The sequence below is a fragment of the Nyctibius grandis genome, chromosome 7 (assembly GCF_013368605.1).
Source record: "Nyctibius grandis isolate bNycGra1 chromosome 7, bNycGra1.pri, whole genome shotgun sequence".
In the NCBI taxonomy this organism is placed as follows: domain Eukaryota; kingdom Metazoa; phylum Chordata; class Aves; order Nyctibiiformes; family Nyctibiidae; genus Nyctibius; species Nyctibius grandis.
The window spans coordinates 22621610-22639262 of NC_090664.1; the positions used below are offsets into that span (position 1 = coordinate 22621610).

General features: G+C 38.6%; 1 protein-coding gene across 3 annotated transcripts in view; it reads left to right on the plus strand.

Moving 5' to 3' along the window:
- HYCC1 (hyccin PI4KA lipid kinase complex subunit 1) overlaps window positions 1-11818 on the plus strand; it is a 51390-nt gene extending 39572 nt beyond the window's left edge. For 2 of the 3 annotated variants that reach the window (XM_068405217.1, XM_068405216.1), the window contains one exon: window positions 7254-11818. In XM_068405217.1, coding sequence (XP_068261318.1) covers window positions 7254-7810 — 557 coding nt within the window. In that variant the 3' untranslated portion in view covers window positions 7811-11818. Of the gene's footprint in view, window positions 1-6106; window positions 6402-7253 lie in introns of all 3 variants that reach the window. The other variant, XM_068405218.1, reaches the window with a different exon arrangement.
- The last annotated feature ends 5835 nt before the right edge of the window (window positions 11819-17653 follow it).

Here is a 17653-nt window from a genome sequence, read left to right on the forward strand (position 1 = left end):
TAAAAACTGCTTAAAACTGTAAGACAAAGCTGAGGAGCAAAACATTAGTGTCTTTAACTTGAGTGAGGTCCAGTAGCAAGTCAGTACTGAAATCTCTTAAAGACCATTTTAGTCTTTATTATTTATTTTCCTGTCTTCAGGCTTACAGATGTTAAGCAGGGATTATTGACCAGATGCAAGAAAACTACGATAGCTCAGCTTTTAAATGGACAAATGACCTCTGAAGCTTGACAATTTTGTCAGGTGTTATTTTTGAGCGGTTCTGATGCTTGTTCAAATGAGGTGACAGAAGGGAACACACGTCAGGGATACCGAGTGCTAGTTCATTCAGAGGAATTGAACATGTATTAAAATCAACATTCCCTTTGTCTTTGTGATTACAGAAAAAAAATGAAATAAAATTTTTACGGAATCAGTATTGGAACCATCCTTATAAGAATGCAAATTTTTCAGCAAATACAGATATCTAGAAGTTTTTACAATTATTGCCGCCTTGTAGAGGGAGATGCTTGGTGAAGTTTAAAGAAAAATGTGTGAGACAAGTGTGCCCTGTGGCAGATAACAGTAAGGTGAAAGGGAAATGAGAATAATAGTAGGACTCATAGAAATGGGGGGAAATACTGTGTTTTATGGGAGTCTCATAAAGCAGGACAAGTTGAGAGAAACAGTCATAATCTACTTAGTATGACCCAAGTGAGGAGTTTAGGGATGGGTATTGAAAGATTAAGGACTTTTACAAAAAAGCACTTGTCAACATTTTGGGTTAATGGGAAAACTTTGGATTTGCCTCAATGGTACAGGATTTAATGAAAAGGAAGAAAATCACTTGGTGTAGGGCAGGGGCAGAGGGGAACTTGTATAGCAGGTTGTGAGAGCAGTTGTAAGTTTGAAGGCTATGTAAACATTAGGCTAGTTTAAAGACCAAAACTGAGTCTGTGGTACCTTTGATGAACTGACTGTCCAACTTTTTTGTTTTAAATGGTAAATGTTCCATGCATATACCTCTTCAGCTAATCTCCTCAAAATTTTTATTATAAAATACTAATTGTTGCTTGTGATTTGAAAAGCCTGTTTAAAGTCAGCATGGATGGTGTCCTGATTTCAAAATTCCTAATAACGTAATTCAGTGCCCCACAATTCCTGGTGAAAGAAAGATATGGAATAGATCTTCAGGGTCAGCATGCAGAAAGAATAATAAGGTTTGTGCTTACAGATGCTTGTTTGAATTAAAAAAAATACTGGAATTGGTAGAAATCAGATTACAAACCTTCTACCTCCTGCCCATTATCTCTCTGCTGCAGTGGAAGGGGAAAAAGATGTATTCGGAAGTTTATTTTTATGCTTCAGTATAATAAAAATGAGCTGTATAAATTGATTAGGAAGCAAGAGGAGATACCTGAGAGGTAGTTTGATCTTATACATTATGTGGACCAGAAGACCCGATGAAGCAAAGTATCCCTTGGGAGGAAGCAAGGGCAGCAATTTTCAATCACTAGCTATTTGTTGAAAATAAATAAAAGAATTACAGCCAATCACATTTCCAGCTGAGAAGCACAGGCTTTACTTTTTTTATCTTTTAAAAGATCAGTTTACTATAAATGTTTTCAGATGTTAGATCTTGCCAGTCTTTGCTAGAACTCTATATTGAAGTCAGTTTTGAAAAAAGGTTGACTTAACATTTAATCTTCTTGTGATACTCAAACCTGTCACTGGTTCATTAGAGCTGTTACTTAGGAAGACTTTTTTTAAAATCAAATTGGTATTGTGAATTTAGATTTCTAAGGTAGGTACTTCAGAGGTACTAAAGGTAAAGGTCAAGGTCATTTGCAAAATGGATCTATCTAATCACAAATAGGTAGTATGTATAGGCGGTTGATACTAGCCACTGCTTATCAACAAAGTATTTAGTGCTATTGAATTGGATTGCCTATAAATCATAAAGCTTAAAGAGGAGCATTAGCTCCTCGATCTAGCATTAGGTTTTTGTAGTGTTCATGTTTTGAAAACAAGCCTTGAGTGGCATTTCCATTCACAAATAGAGGAAAATCAGAAAAAATCATGCAGTGTGTAAGGGACATAAACACCTAAATGAATGGTTGTTTATGGAAGCTAGGAAAAAAAACAAAGCAAGCCCTAGCAAGGCTTTCCTTACTAATGTAAAATCTGTAAACTGCCCTATAAAAGGGTTGCTTAGGAAAAACTCCTGTGTGTAGAGGTAATGCATGTAAGAGAAATACTTTGACATAACAGACTAAGAAGAGCTAAGCAGATGTTGGCTAGATACATGACACAAGAACAAAGACATCAACTAGAGAAGGACAAGATGTTATTTTTTTTCCCCGTTGCAGAAATTGACTTTCATGTAGCACACAAGGTTTAGAAACATTAGTCTTTGAGTCCCTGTGGAGAGAATTTTCTTACTATTTTTTTTAAACAGTATTAATTCCTGAAATATTCATTACTTTTAGGAATCTGGAATGAATATTAATTTTGGGATATAAGCGTGGTGATTTTGTGAATAATTCAAAATGCTAACATTATTGTGCAGGAAATGCAGCTTGAGCTTGTGGTGGTTAAAATTGAATTACAATCCAAATGGGCAGTTTGCCTGTGCAATCTGAGGTAAATGATGTAGGCAACCGTAATAATAAGGTAGACTATGACTGAAATATCTTTTGAATTAATTCTTAGTAATCACGAAATGCATTTATCAAGCTTGGTTGTACTAGTCAAAGTATTTAGAAATGTGACTCCAAATGCGTTTTCCTTCAACTGCTGTGGTCATATTTATATTAACTTTCAAACTGACATAATTATTCAGTTTTGTCTCTACACTATTTAGCAGTGTCCTTTGTTTTCTCTTTTGCTACTTTGCTTTGCGCACTGGGTATTAATGTCTCTTTCTTAAAACATAGACCCCCAGAGTTGTCCAGCTTGAAGCAGTATTATCTTCAAAACCAGGCACTATGAAGCTGAAGGTTTGTTTTAGGTGTTCTTAAAAGTGTTAAAATAAGGAGGAGATGCTACTGTGAAGGACATGGATTATGTAGTCTTATATCTGCCATGAAACTGCAGATGCTATGGTAGAAAGTGTTAATAGGAGTTGAGATAGCCAGTATCCCATTTTTTCATTAATATCCTCCTGTAGCTCAATGTTAAACTCAGAGAAAGGTATGTTCCCTTTCATTAGAAGTAGTTAGTAGCACTTAACTAAAAGATTAGACATAATTGTGCTGAGTAAAGCTCTTAAATTTTTTGTTTGCTTGTGTTTTTTTTTTTCCCCAGTTCATGGTGGTAATGGTTACACAGCTGTGGGAATGCAGCAATGATGGGTAAAGTGCTGATATCACAGTAGAATATTACATTTAGAAATGCACACCACCAAACAACAATAACTAAGGATCACTATTATACAAAATCTGTAACAAAAAATTTCTTTTCTCTGTTCCTCTGATTTCTGCTGTGCCCTCTGAGTCTCCCTTCTTTGGAGCTGAATGCTGTTCATTAGTGCTTTTCTCCCTTGGTGGGGAAGGGACTGACAGTAAACTGTTCTGCCCTCTTCCTTCTGTGGTGTCCTGGCTCTAAATTTCTAGCAGAATCGGCTTGTGTGTATGGAGATCAGTGGATCCTGGGAAGACGTTCTGCTGAAATAAGGTGCCTGTAGCTGCACTGATGAGATAGCAGGAAGGGGTTTGAAGATTGCCATAGGAGTGGCACAGGTACCTCACCCTGGTGAACCTGGCCAACGAGGCCAATCTGAGCATTGATCTTCTCACTAACCTTTCTGTTCCTATGTTTTTAGAAAAAAGGCTATATTGATGGTGATATCATTATTATTATTTATTATTATTATTGCTATTGCAGTTCACGGTGCTCAGTTTTTACCTTTGTTATTGACGATAGAAGACTTTTGCAGAAGTGCTGTTAGAAGGAGTAGCACTTGGAAACAGTTCTAACTTGAGTTTCCTGCCAAATATCAGGAAGTTAGTGGCTAACAGCAGCAATTATTAATGCCATTTCCTTTGCTTAGTACAACTTGGTAAATAGATACTTTCATTAGTAGTTGACTAGTTAGAAAGAGTCATGATACTTAGCATTTGCAGATAAAATCAGGGATAGCTCTTACACCAGAGGACAATGATGTCCATCCTGTCAGAATAACCTTCTAGCTCTGAGACTTACTTCATTGTCGTGATAAGTGCAGACAGCAAAAATGCTAGCAAAAAGCCTAGCACTGTAGCCTGCTTGACCTAGAAGTACACTGTGCCTGCACAAGAGTCCTCAGTGCAGGGACAGGGGGAGGAGAGGATCCCCTCCAGCTAAAAAGCATGAGAGCTGCTGCTGTGAAAAATCATCTCATCATAAATTCCTCTGTTTTTGGGCTTTATACTGTCAGTTAAATGTCTGTGCTGCCAACTTCTGTCACATGCAGTAGCAAACTGGCAGTATAATCGGGGCAGTCCTTACGAATCGTCAGGTCTGAAAGAGCTGCATTATGAATAAAACACAGGGATTCAGTTGAGCTTTATTCTGAGCTGTGCTTTTAGTGCATTTTTAGTCTTGTCAAGCTTGTGGCCATAGTGTTTGCATATAGTATACATATATAGTACATAGAATATATAACAAAATAGCATATAGTATAGTTCTTGCTGCTCTTCACTTGTATTTCTGTGGTAAGCATCTTCATGGAGGATGTGCCGTGACTGACTGTAACTGATGACTTTTTTTCTTCTCCAGGTCTTCTAACTGCAGTTTTGTGGATGTAGAGCTAGTGCTGATAAAGCAATTCTGAATACTTTTTAAAAGACCTTCAGACACTGAGAATACTTCACTGTGGAGCTGACAGGTCGCTAGGATTGTAACTCGTTACTTGCGTATGCTTGGAATTTCCATAAAGTTTCAACTTCTATTCTTATTTTCGCTTTTTTTCCTCTCAAGAGTTCATCCTGCTCAAACCTGTCTTCATCTAATGTAGACAGGCATCTTTTGAGTTGGGATTTGTTTTACCAGGACCTTGTAGGAACTATAGCATTTTGCTCACTAAATATTATTAAATCTCTTGTGCTTACACACAGCCATCATTCTCACACTTTGAGTAGCAGTGGAGTTTTCTGTTTGCTTGGGGATTTTTGGCTGTGTCTGTAGGAATCTGGGACTGTCTTGAAGGAATTTTTTGGCCAGGCTGAGCACTTGTATATCCGCTGTTGATGACTTACCCAGATGAAAAAAAGTAATCTTAGAACCAAGCTGCACTGTTTTTTTTGCCTTAATTTCTTTTTTTTTTTTTTCCCCCCCAGTGCTGCAGAAAGTTGTGGTGCTTTCGCTCCCCCCAGCTTAATCTCTGTTTTCTCAACTGTACTTAGTAACTGACTTGTGTGACACCAATAAGTTTATTGCAAACTAATTTAGTTGTAAGCTCATATAAGAAGCTTAGAAGGGCTGAGGAGGTCAACATATATGTTATATTATTAGTAGGTGGCAAAAACGGTGGTAAAACTCCATAGGTTTTATCTGAATAAGTTGTCTTTAGTAACTGGAGAGTTTTCCTACTTGTAAATCTTTCTGGTTGAAAATAGTTTTTTGAAATGAAGAAAGAAAATGGAAGTCAAAGTCTGCTTGAATTGGCTTAGTTGTTTCACTATTGGTTTTCAGGCTGACCACTGTGCAGCATCATGACAATGTATGTGTAAAATTTCTAGTCTTACATGATAATACATGAAGTTGATATGCCATTTCATTGTAAGAATATGTTTCACTTCAGCATGGTGATACAGAGAATATAATCATAAAAGTGAATTATGGAGAGTTCTTTGATTTCTGATAATCTCTGAATGTTTGTTTCATGATCCTCAGAAATTTTTATTTTGAAGGATGAAGCATGGGGCTTTCCAGTATGTGGGTGAAGGCCAATAATTGGAAGATTGAAGCCTGCAATTTAAAAATAAAGCAAAATTCCGTACTTGCTAATGTTGCTAATTAACAAGAGGTTAATATGTGAACATGTGCTTTAATTCATAATGCTTTAGTCATCTATATCTATTGGGTTTTGTTTCATGTTTTGTTTCAGACATCTTTTGTTTTTTTTCTTATCCATCTTTAATTCTAGAACAACCAGAGAATGGTAATGATGCTACTGAATTGGGCAACTTTATCATACCTGAGATTAGTGTCACAAGTGTGGCTGGAGAGAGGACCGGGAATGGGGAAAAGAGCAGAGCACTAGCAGAGAATGATGTTCAGCATTTACAGGGAGTACAGGAAACAGCTACAGATCCTAGAACTGACAGCAAAGGCATACCAGAAATCAGGAGGCAAAAATCTGTAAGAAAAATGATGGAGGATGGAATAAACTCATCTGGCAGAGTGCAGTTTTAGCAGAGCACTTGTAGCTGCACTCTAAGGTACCATTGTTGATTGAAAGGGTCACTGCTGCATGTTTGGAGAATTAAAGTATGCAGTTAATATATTTGCATGTGTAATAACACAAATGCATGTATTGCACACAGCTTTGACTGTGCCACAGACAATGGCGACATACTTAAAAGTGGATTTATTTAATCGGGAGAAAATACACTGTGAGACTCAACGTACCTTTGAGTTTATTAAGCATGTTGATTGGGTTTACAAAATCCAGTGTCAATGGTATGAAGAATCCATAAAAATGGATGTGAAAAATATCTTGCTGTGTACCTCAGTTTTCCCAAATTTCACCTTTCGTGGTATACTGGATATCTCATGTTATGCTTGAGTTTCCAACTCATATCACCAGACCTATGATGCAAAAGGTGACCTTTCAGTCCTGAAGCATTCTTGGGTTGCTAAATGTGCAGGTGCCATATTGGGTGTCCTGGGGCATTGATCCCATACATACCCTTATAATTAACAAGCTTTGCAAAATCATGTGTTGGAGTACTTGCTCAAAATAAGATTGACACTTTTTTTGTTCTGTGTGGTATCTTCTATAAGTTTCTAATCTCCTGCATGAATTAACAAGACTGCATTTTTGTTTTTCAAAATCACTACAAAATGAGATTGTGGGTATGCTTTTTGATCTAGTTAATGCAGCATTATTTGCTGTAACTTTATATCCTAATGAACCTTAGTTCAAAATATAATGGAATAGGTAAGTGTTTTGTCTTCTATTCTCTGTTCTGTTGCTTTATGGCTTCATGCTTGTAAATATCGAAATCTAGCAATGCATAAAATCAATAAATGTCAATTGCTAATTCTTTATTTCTTTTTCTACCATGCAGGTGATGCTGATTTAGGAATTCAGGAAGAACTGATGGAAGTATCTGAAACTGATGAAGGGTTTTACTCTAGGGCTGCTTCTAGTACAAGTCAGTCTGCCCTATCTAACAGCAGCAACACGAGCAGTAAGAACCTTTTAGGGAAGAGCCAACGAAGGTCTGGAGGAACCAAAGCTGGAGGAAGAGAAAGAGAAGGAGAAACCTGCAGAGAACACTTGTCACGAAAACAAACTCAGAGAGCCATGAGTGAGAATCTAGAGCTTGTCTCTCTGAAGAGACTGACACTGACAACTAGCCAGTCCCTGCCTAAACCTGGCAGCCATAGTCTGGCCAGAACGACCACTACTGTGTTTAGTAAGTCCTTTGAACAGGTCAGTGGTGTCACAGTTCCAAATAATCGTGGTGGTGTATCTGGTACAGAGGCAAACAGGTTTTCAGCTTGCAGTCTTCAGGAGGAAAAACTGATATATGGAACAGAAAGAACAGATCTTCCCATTTTAAGTAAACAATCTAATCAGCAGCGACCTCCTAGTATTAGCATAACTTTGTCAACAGATTGATATCATTAGATGGGCAAGTATGAAAAATAAAATATTGAGGGTTTATACTGATATTGGTACGTTGGTACATTAAGCTCCGTAATATGCCATACATTACTTTCTTAAACTTTAAGCCCATAAATTCTTATTTGGCTCACATTTGACAGTAATAGTGAATAGACAACAGTTGTAATTATTTTGTGTTCTAATAGCTTGGAAAGTTCCTCTTTGACTTACTGTATTTATACTCCTGATTGCTTAGGGCTTCATGTGAAGTTTACAGCTTCACCAATTTAACAAGCATTGATTGGTTGTTTAGCCACTGACCAAGACGTGTGGCTTTTTACAAATGCACAGTATGGGAACAAATAGAGCCTCTTTCCCAGATTCTACTTTTCACTGCCACTTGGCATAGGCAAAACTGCAAGTACTTCTTTTATTTAAGAGGAGTCTCGCAGTATGGGCATGAAATTTTGGAACAGTGTAGTAAGAACATAAAAATTCTCTTACGTTAGCCATGAGACAGCTATGCCTACCTGTAAGGTTAAAACTAAAAGCATCAGTTCAGTGTTTGATGTTATGGTGGTTTTTGTAATGGTAGGTAGTACACATTATGATCTTCATACTTCTTTATGCCTATATGAGTCTGAATTATAGGTGTATTTTGGTTTTCCTATACGCCTTTGAAACTGGGCCAAATGTCATACAGCAGCAGTACTTGTGGATGGGAGTTCTTATCAGTTGCTATAAAAGTCACTCTTTAGACTTACAAGTTGTGTGACAGACTCTGTCTTTCTTTCAGATTCTTAAATATCAGGCACAAAGCTACTAATTGAAAAGTCGCTGTCACCAATATTTTTATTATTTATGGGGAAGAGATGTGCTTATGTAACAATGTTATGTAGGAAATAAGGTATGAGCCCTTTGCACTGAATCAAGCAAATCAGGAGTGTGAATGCAATTAACATGAACTTCTTACTTGAGAATACTACCAAAGGACGTGTACTTTCAGTAACTTGCAAGCACAAAGGGAAATTATAATGTAAATATAACTAGCATTGTAATTGCTAGTCTTTTGTATCTATTATTTTTCTAGTTTGAAATTCTAAAACAGCAACCTGTTCAAGGTTACCTAACCTTTAACCTTCAGTTAGTTTGACCTTGTTTGATACCAACTTTTATAACGTTAAACTTTTAATTAAAAAATGGACATTAAAACTGCTTATGCAGAAATTTGGAGAAGTAATAGCTGACAAAACCACTCCAGTAGCAGTGATTAGCTGATAAACACAATATATTATTACGAGTGGAGAAATAGGATGAAGATTTAAGGCACAGTCATTCCCAGCTGTCCAGATTTCTGCAGCTACTGATCCCTTATTGTCAAGAACCTGGTAACAGTACAAACACCAGAATTCTGGTAGACTTTCCTATTTGCCTGGAGATAAATTCAGATACCCCTTTTTGACTTAAACTGAAGCACAAGTAACTTTTAAGCAGCTAATGTTATTCAGGTTTATAGCAATTAATAAGGTGGTTAATTAATGAAAAGGGATGAGGAGACATAGTTGATAGAGACAAGTATGTTGTATAATTCTACTTCTAAGACTGCAGACTAGGTGTGTACATTTCTTAAAATTCACCAAAGTATGTGGAATAGCTACATCAGTCTATACATGTTTGTCTTCACCTGGGAGCCTGAGTTCAAATGAATGTGCCACTCTTTCGCACACGCTTCAGTTTGTTGTGTGACACTGTTCTGTTCTAGTAATGCAGTATTTCACTTTTTTACAGTGGAGTGTTCTCTTAATTGTACGTGAAAACTTACATTCCTAGTGTATAAACTACAAGGTTGTCTTGTTTAGTGTTTAGTACTTTGACCAGTGAAATAAACTGGTTCTTTGAAGTTGTATGTTTTTGTAACTACTTTGTACAGCAGAAAATTTTACATCTTTTTTCACAGGTTTTTCTGCAATATACGTTAGACAGCACATTTGTTTCAGATTGACTAATACATGTGGCTGCTGGAACATGCATAACCACAGCCAATAGAAGGGTTTTAGGCAGCTGATAGCAGACCTCGGCTAGCACTATACATACTGACTGTAGAGCTCTTCCTTTCCTTGAAATGTGTTGTAGATGTTACAAAGAAATAACCTGCAGAACTTACAGCTGCCTCCTGATCTGCTGTTGCAGTGTAGCATTTAAGAATACTTTGGGAACACTTTACAGTAATTTAAATGGAAACATAAAAGATAGATAAAATTGCAATTGACAAATATTTGTTGTGACAGTATGAATTGTGAGTTAGTGTTAAGGGACTAGAATTTTTGAGTAATTCTACTGGTTTTGTTTTGTTCAGTTCATTACTTCAGTTTTTCTCCACAGTAGACACTCTTTCAAGCTGTATGTTGGTATAAAAGATGTTTATTATACTGGGAAGATTTAGTCACTTCAGCTCTAAATAATTAGAATTTCAAAGGATCTAAAATGGCATAAAATGTAGATCTGTAACATAATGTTTACAATACTGTTGGCTTCAAGTTAAACAGTATTAAAGTAAAGTTAGTTTTTCCTTGTATTTTTATCCAGCTAATTATTTTAACTGGTCTGGCTTGAACCCAAGGCATAGGCTCATATTGGTACAATTGAAATTACATGAAGCTTCATACTTTTTTGAGAAGAGGATAAAAGGAAAGGTTCTTGGTACTAAAGGCTGCTGTTTCTATACATATGTGGCTTCATATAAATATGTATATATTGGTCTCTGGAGCAACTTACACAATGAGCATGTTTTTGTGAACTGACACCACACATTGATACTGTTCAAGTCTAAAGAATTTCTTTCCTGATTTGAGTAACAAAACTTTTAGCTGTGCTTCTTTCTTTTTCTTAAAAACGGAAAATTAAAAAAAAAAAGCAGCATGGGGGAGAAGGAGGGCAGAATTATTTGTTGTCCAAATATCCATGATGCAGGACTGGGGGGAGGGTGTGGAAGGGAGGAAGTAGGGCAGGAAGCAGATATATCAATTCTTTCAAAATATTTCTAAAATTGTCAAGCTCTTGTGTTTTGACCATTATCTGATTGCTTTAGACTGATGAATGAAAAAAGTATATTAAAGAAATAGAGGTCTTCTAACAGTGTAAGGAAAACCTATTAAGACATCTCATATTGTAGTCTGTCCGGGAGCGGCTAGTTCTGATGAATACACTCCAAACATCATACACAGCTGCAGCCTTCTGCAGGAAAAATGTTATGTAGGAGTGAATCATTGCAAATTATAATAAGAGACGTTGTTTTAATGCTGACATTTATAACTGACCATACTGTTTTAAATCAAAGGGCACTGTTTCCAATGTTGGCTTTGAACAGCAACATTTTCAAAACTATTGAAGCTGAGAAGAATTGTTATTGTAGTGAGAATCTATAACATTTGTGCAAAAAGCATATGGCCTCTAACCACTTCCTGTAGAGCTGCAATGACTTTTTTTGAAGCGAGTGAAATGTCCTTGAATTGCCTTGAATACCTGAGAGATTTGACAGGTACAGAAATATATAGCTATTTTAGCCACACCTCTCTCTAAGGAGATATCTTCTGATTTCTATGAGGATTCTAGAAGTTTCTAACTTAATTATTATGTCTGATACCTTTTGTCAGTGTTTGAGGCTTACAGTGCAGTATATAGGCGTGTAATATATTGCCTTTTCTGTTTGTATAATTCTACTTCTAAGACTAGGTATGTACTTTTCTTAATATTCACCAGTCGGTGGAATAGCTGCATCAGTCTACAGATGTCTGTCTTCACCTGAGAACCTGAGTTTAAATGAATGCGCCACACTTTCTCATATTCTTCAGCTTGTTGTATGACACTGTTCTCTGTTTTAGTAACACAGAATTTCACCTTTTTTACAGTGGAGTGTTCTCTTAATTGTACACGAAAACTTACATTCCTAATGTATAAACTACAAGTTTGTCTTGTTTAGTGTTTCATAATTTTGGGCAGTAAAATAAACTGGGTTTTTTTGAAGTTGTATGCTTTTGTAAATACTTGTACAGCAGAAAATTTTGCCTCTTCTTTACAGGATTTATAGAAAAACACATTAGATAGCAATATATTTGTTCAGGTTTTATTATACACATCTAGAAGTCACAGTAAGGTTGACCACATTACTTAAAATATGCTGAATACTTATTTTACAGAGCGTAGGCTCTGCAAATGCAGCCTTGTCAGGTAAGACACCATGCCTAAACCACTTGGCTGAGAAACACTGTCTGACAGGTGAAAGATGAGTTCAAGCAGATGAGGTGTAGACTGGTCGATGGCAGAAGTAGGTGACTGTCCTGTCAGTAAGGTAGCACTACTTGGGCAATTTAGTAGTTTTGATTGTGTTGATATAACAGTGGTTTGATACGCAGCCATTATCTGCAATATGTCTATTTAGATCTTCTATCCAGCCATCTTCACTGTGTCTCTGACCTGCTGGTGATCTGGGGGCTGTTGGCTGTCTTTGCTGCAAGGGTGTGTGTGGCTGGCTCATGTTCCCCTTGTTCATGAAGACCCTCCGGGCTTTTTCTGCAAAGCTGCTTTCCAGCTCTCTGGCCCCTGTGTGTGCTGGTGCCTGGGGTGGTTTGTCCCCAGGTGCAGGACTTGGTGTTGCCCTTTAAACTTCCTGAAATTCATGCATTGGCTCACATCTCCTGTCTGTTGATGTCCCGGTGAACAGCAGCACCCCTCTGGGTGTACCAGCCTCTCCTCCTGGTTTTATCTGCAAACATGCTGAGGGTGAGCTCTGTCCCATTACCCATCTTCACTAATGAAGATGTTAAAGGGTCGTGGCCCAGTTATTGACCCCGGTGTACATCAGCAAGGCCAGGTCTCCAGCTGGGCTTCATGCCACTGGTCACAGCCCTTTGAGCCTGGCAGTTGAGGCAGTTTTCTGCTCTCAGAGGCCTGGGATTCCTGAGGGCTGCTCTTGCCGGTGATGACAGAAGCAAAGGCAACAGTGAGTACCTCGGCCTTTTCCCTGTCCCCTGTCACCAGGTCCTCTTCCCCACTCAGATGTGGAGCCCTATTTTTCCCTAGTCTTCCTGTTGCTGATGATATTTTTGCTAAAGCTTTTCTTCTTGCCCTTCACCTCCTTTGCCAGATTCTACTTCATTTGGGCTTTGGCTTAACCCTGTGTGCATGCTTGGGTAGTGCATCTATAATCCTCCTAGGTCCCCTGCTCTTGCTTCCACCTCTTGTACACTTCTTTTTCATGTCTTATTTTAGTTAAGAGCTCCTTGTTCATGCATCCAGGCCTCCTGCTGCCTCTGCTTGATCTCTTCTGTGTTGGGATGGACCATTCTTGAGCTTGGAGGAGATGGTTCTTGAACATCAACCAGCTCTCCTGGGCCCTTCTCTCTAGAATGGTCTCCCATGGGCCCCTACCAAGCAGATTCCATGTGCAAGGCAAGTTCTGTTCTACTGTAGGCCCAGGGCTGTGATCCTACATTTTGTTCAAGGTTTGTTTCCTTTCCCCTAACAAATGTAGTCTCTGGTGCAATGCTGTAGAGAAACCTGGATGAATGGAAGAGCTGTAGTAGATGGCAGCAGTTGGGAGATCTCACTGTGCATATTTTCATTTTTTTCAAATGCCAGTCTTTAACCTGTTATTTTGAATGGGCAAAACTCAATTTCCCTTCATACAAATGGGTGAGAAAGGAAATCTCATATTCCTAACACTTCACTTGAACAAACTAAAAGTTTTCTTTTCCAAATGGTACTAATTAGGCTTGATGCTGTGATTGTCCTGTAAGTGTGTAAGATTTCCTGTTTCAGTTACAGTGGGTGAAAGGCAGTGCTTAGAACGGGCTATTATGTGGTTTCAGGTTGGAATTGTTATTGATTAGTGAAAGAAAACGTGAATTTGAATACCTCCTCTCTTCCCAAAATGAGGTAGGGAGTACAAAAGAAAGTAATGGTACCCCAAAATACAGCCCTTAATGGAGGGTTAGACTACCTGAGAGCCTGCTGGACAATTCACAGTGAGAGGGATGATTGAAGGTAATACAAGCAATTAGTAACCGGTTACAGAAATGAAATTTGTTTCTACAGACTTTACAGCTAGTCGCCTGCCTTGAGCTGGTAATAATTATTTTTCATGTTTTATGTTAATCTAGCTTTGTATTAAAGATGACTTCAGTATGGAAGTTTTCTCCCAACTCCCACAGCTGCTGGGTAATAAATATATCTGCCTGTTCAGGATAGTGGGAAAAATGTCACCGTGACTCCAGAAACCTTTGTGAAACAAGCCCTTACGTTGCATGGTGCTTGCTTCATTAACTTGATTTCTAAAATGAAGTTGTGTTTAATCATCTGTTACTCTAAATGTGCTGGGACAATACTGAAATTTAATGGTGCAGAAAGACTTGTGGAAGTTAGTCTGAGTCACACCGTACTTCTGACAAGCTACCAAGTTGTTGTTCTCGTCATGAATGCTGACTAATACTGGCATTCCTCTATGTAGAGTTTCTTGGTCTGGACTATGATGGATAGATTTCACAGAATCAATCAGATTGGAAGAGACCTCTGGGATCATAGAGTCCAACCATTGCCCTGACACCACCATGTCAACTAGACCATGGCACTAAGTGCCATGTCCAGTCTTTTCTTAAACACATTCAGAGATGGTGACTCCACCACCTCCCTGGAGGTGAGAAGAAATACCAGCTTCTACCTCCACAACACACAACAAAGCAAATGAAGGAGCATCAGGTATTGGCACAAGAAGTCCTCAGTGTGGATGAGATTTTTCTGATGTTTCTGCAATACAAATAGTGAACCAAAATAATGAATGAATGTTCAGTGCTGCTTCTGAAAAGATACTTTATGCATGAAACTTGAATATCATCTTTGATTACTATCAAAGTAGGAGCACAACAGTGACTCATTTAAAACACATACGAAAACATATATATGTTATATGTGTGTAGATACATTTATACATATATATGTAATTTCCTCTTCAGCTAGTCAAGGTATGGAGGTTGTAGAACTGTTGGGGAGACTACTGGAGCTGGCAAAGACTTGGACCAGCACTGATGTTGATGACCTATGATACCATCTAAAATAAACGTAGCTAGGCACTAAAAAGTTGTACTGTCACTGTTGTATTTTCCTTGTGGTATTATCTGCCAAGAGTAAATGGATTTGAATATAAATGATAAAGGATCTTGCACTTATTCCTTAAATATGTTTTAAAAAGAAAAATCACAATATTCATATTTTTTTCTTTTGATTTTTTTTTGTTGTTAAAATGCATTGTGGTTTCATTATTGTTAATAACTGGCAGTTCAGTCTTTGCTAATAATTTGGATTGAATAATTGAATTGGGGTAACATTATAGACGATAACATTTTGGAATCAAGTGCGAGCCAACTGTCATACCAAATGTCAGCTTTCAGCAGGCTGTCCTGCCCATAAAATGATGGTGTTTGAGAAATCTCTTATAATAAATCACAAAATTGAAAGACTTTTGAAAGGTAACAGCGCTGATAGTCCCCAGAAGATTGTTTACTTGTTAGTTCATTGGGATTTATATTCCTCATGTCAGCCATTAAAGAAAACCAATCCAACAGCTATTTATCTAAGCTACTAATTTCAGCTCTCCCTGTATTGACTGGAGAAAGATACAGGCATTGTCAAACTGATTCAGCACACCCTGAGGTAGCGAGATCCTCTCTGACACCCAAAAAGTGTTCATTCCATCTCACTCGCTTCTCATCCTGAACAACCAGCTTAGCATTGCTGCCTCGTTACTGCTTCCTACTGAACTGAATCCGTACATCCCCCTTCTTGCTGCGTGAAGTCAAAACAAGCCTTTAGCATAGTATCTGTCACTTCAGCATAGCTCCGAATGTCAGCAGCTGTCCTCTTTATATTAAAGGCCTTACAAGCAGGCAGACATCTAAGAAGAATATATCTGGTTTAGCCGTTCTGCTGGCCAGGATGTAAAGATCAGCTTGAAGTAATGGGGACAAATACTAGGAACTACGATTCAAACTGTATAGGTTCAGATTATTTGAGTAATCATGAAGTAGTTGCATTTCTAAGTGTCTAAAGCAGGGAAGAGGGAAAGAACCAGAACACAAATCTTTTTATAGCATTCCTGTTTCTTCCATTCTTGCTTCAGGAACCCACTTTAAAGTATGTAATAGCTTTAGCAGCTTTTGGATTTAAAGGTAGGATAGCAGCAAGGCTGTTAAAGTACCCTTATAACTGAAAGATACCTGTTCAGCTCTAGCTGAATCCTCTGACAGATCTGAAGCTTGGTTCTTAACTATTCAGCCTGGGAAGGAGCCTCACAGACTGTGTCTGATTCATAACTTTGAACTTCTTTGGTTATCCATGAAAACTTACTTTTCCCTGCTACCAGCGTAGGAAGCCATGCTATAAAAGCATTGCCCTTGAATCTAGCATGAACCTGAATGTGTTTCAGGTGTTCAGGTCTTCCCTAGCTCAATGAAGGGCTGAGGAGATGTTTTTATCACTTCTTCAGTATTCGCCTGAGACAGACTTCCCGACCATTTCCAGATGTGTTATAATGCTTCCAGCCTTGTACTGAGGCGTTCGTACAGCAGCCAGTTCTGTGTGCGGCCGTAGGAGCAAGGATGGAGACCAGCGCCATCTCAAGCTGGAGGGCTTTTCCCATACTCCACCCGTGCATGGGCAGACCTCTGCGGTGGGGAACAGCAGGAGGCTGGATGCACCTCCCAAACGGCCAGCTGGAGAGGCAATTCCAGAAGTCTTGCACGGGACACTGTGGTGAGCCCAAGCAGAGCTTCAGCTGCTGATCTCCTGAAACATCCAGCTTCTAAATGGTTTAGTCCACTGGTTTGGCATCATTACCCAGAATAAAATGTGCACATGGACAAATAAGTTAAAGAAGAAATTACTGGGCAATGGATTTCTCTAAGACCCCGCACTGTATGATCCATCTTTTCCTTACAGCCTGACATGCATGATACATACTGCAGCATGATACCCGTGCTTTGTTCTTGATGAGTGACAGTCGGTTTGTACCTTAGGAGCAGTATTGGATAAAAAGCCCTCTGTGATGCTTGCAAGCACAAAGAGTTTTGATGCATTCTGATAATGGTGAGATGAGTAAATTCTTAAATATGCCAACAAAGTTTGTTACTAGGTAGATCCACTTATAAGGCATTTGATGCCATAATTCACTTTCAGGTAGAAAAGCAGTGCCTTAGGTGGAAGAATCTTTATTCCTTCTTGAGATACTGAACAGCTTTAATAGGCCTTGACATTCAGTCCCACATTCATAATCCCTGTAATTAGTCCTTCCTACTCTAAGAAGAGCAAGCACTGTACAGCACAGGTACTGAGGGATAGTTTTGTTTCATGGTTGAAAGGAGGAATGCGTCATATAAAGCGCGCTTTGTACTGAGCGGTGGGAAAAGAGGTGAATGGGAGACTGAACCAGAAGCTTTAAAAGCAGTTCAGAATGTCTAGTACGCTTCCGTTGTGCCTGTCTCTGTAGGCAGTTTTGAATGAATGAAGAAGCCACAAAATGAAAGCAAGCATAAAGAAGCATAAAGCCGAGAGCTTACTGGAGGCAGGGGAGGAGCTTTTGGGGGAAACCTCTTCTCCCATGGCTCCCACTTGACTGCGAGGGCAGGCATCTTCCCACCAGGTAGGGCTTGTGCTATGGTGTTCTGCCCCTTTCCTCCCTCTGCCTAAAACTTGTGCCTCTCTTTCCTTCTTGGAGAGGAACCTGAGCGCAGGTACTACCACAGTAACAAATACAGGACATTAATGCTAGGCTAGAAGGGCATTTGTGGGCAGAACTGGTGGCTATGCTCT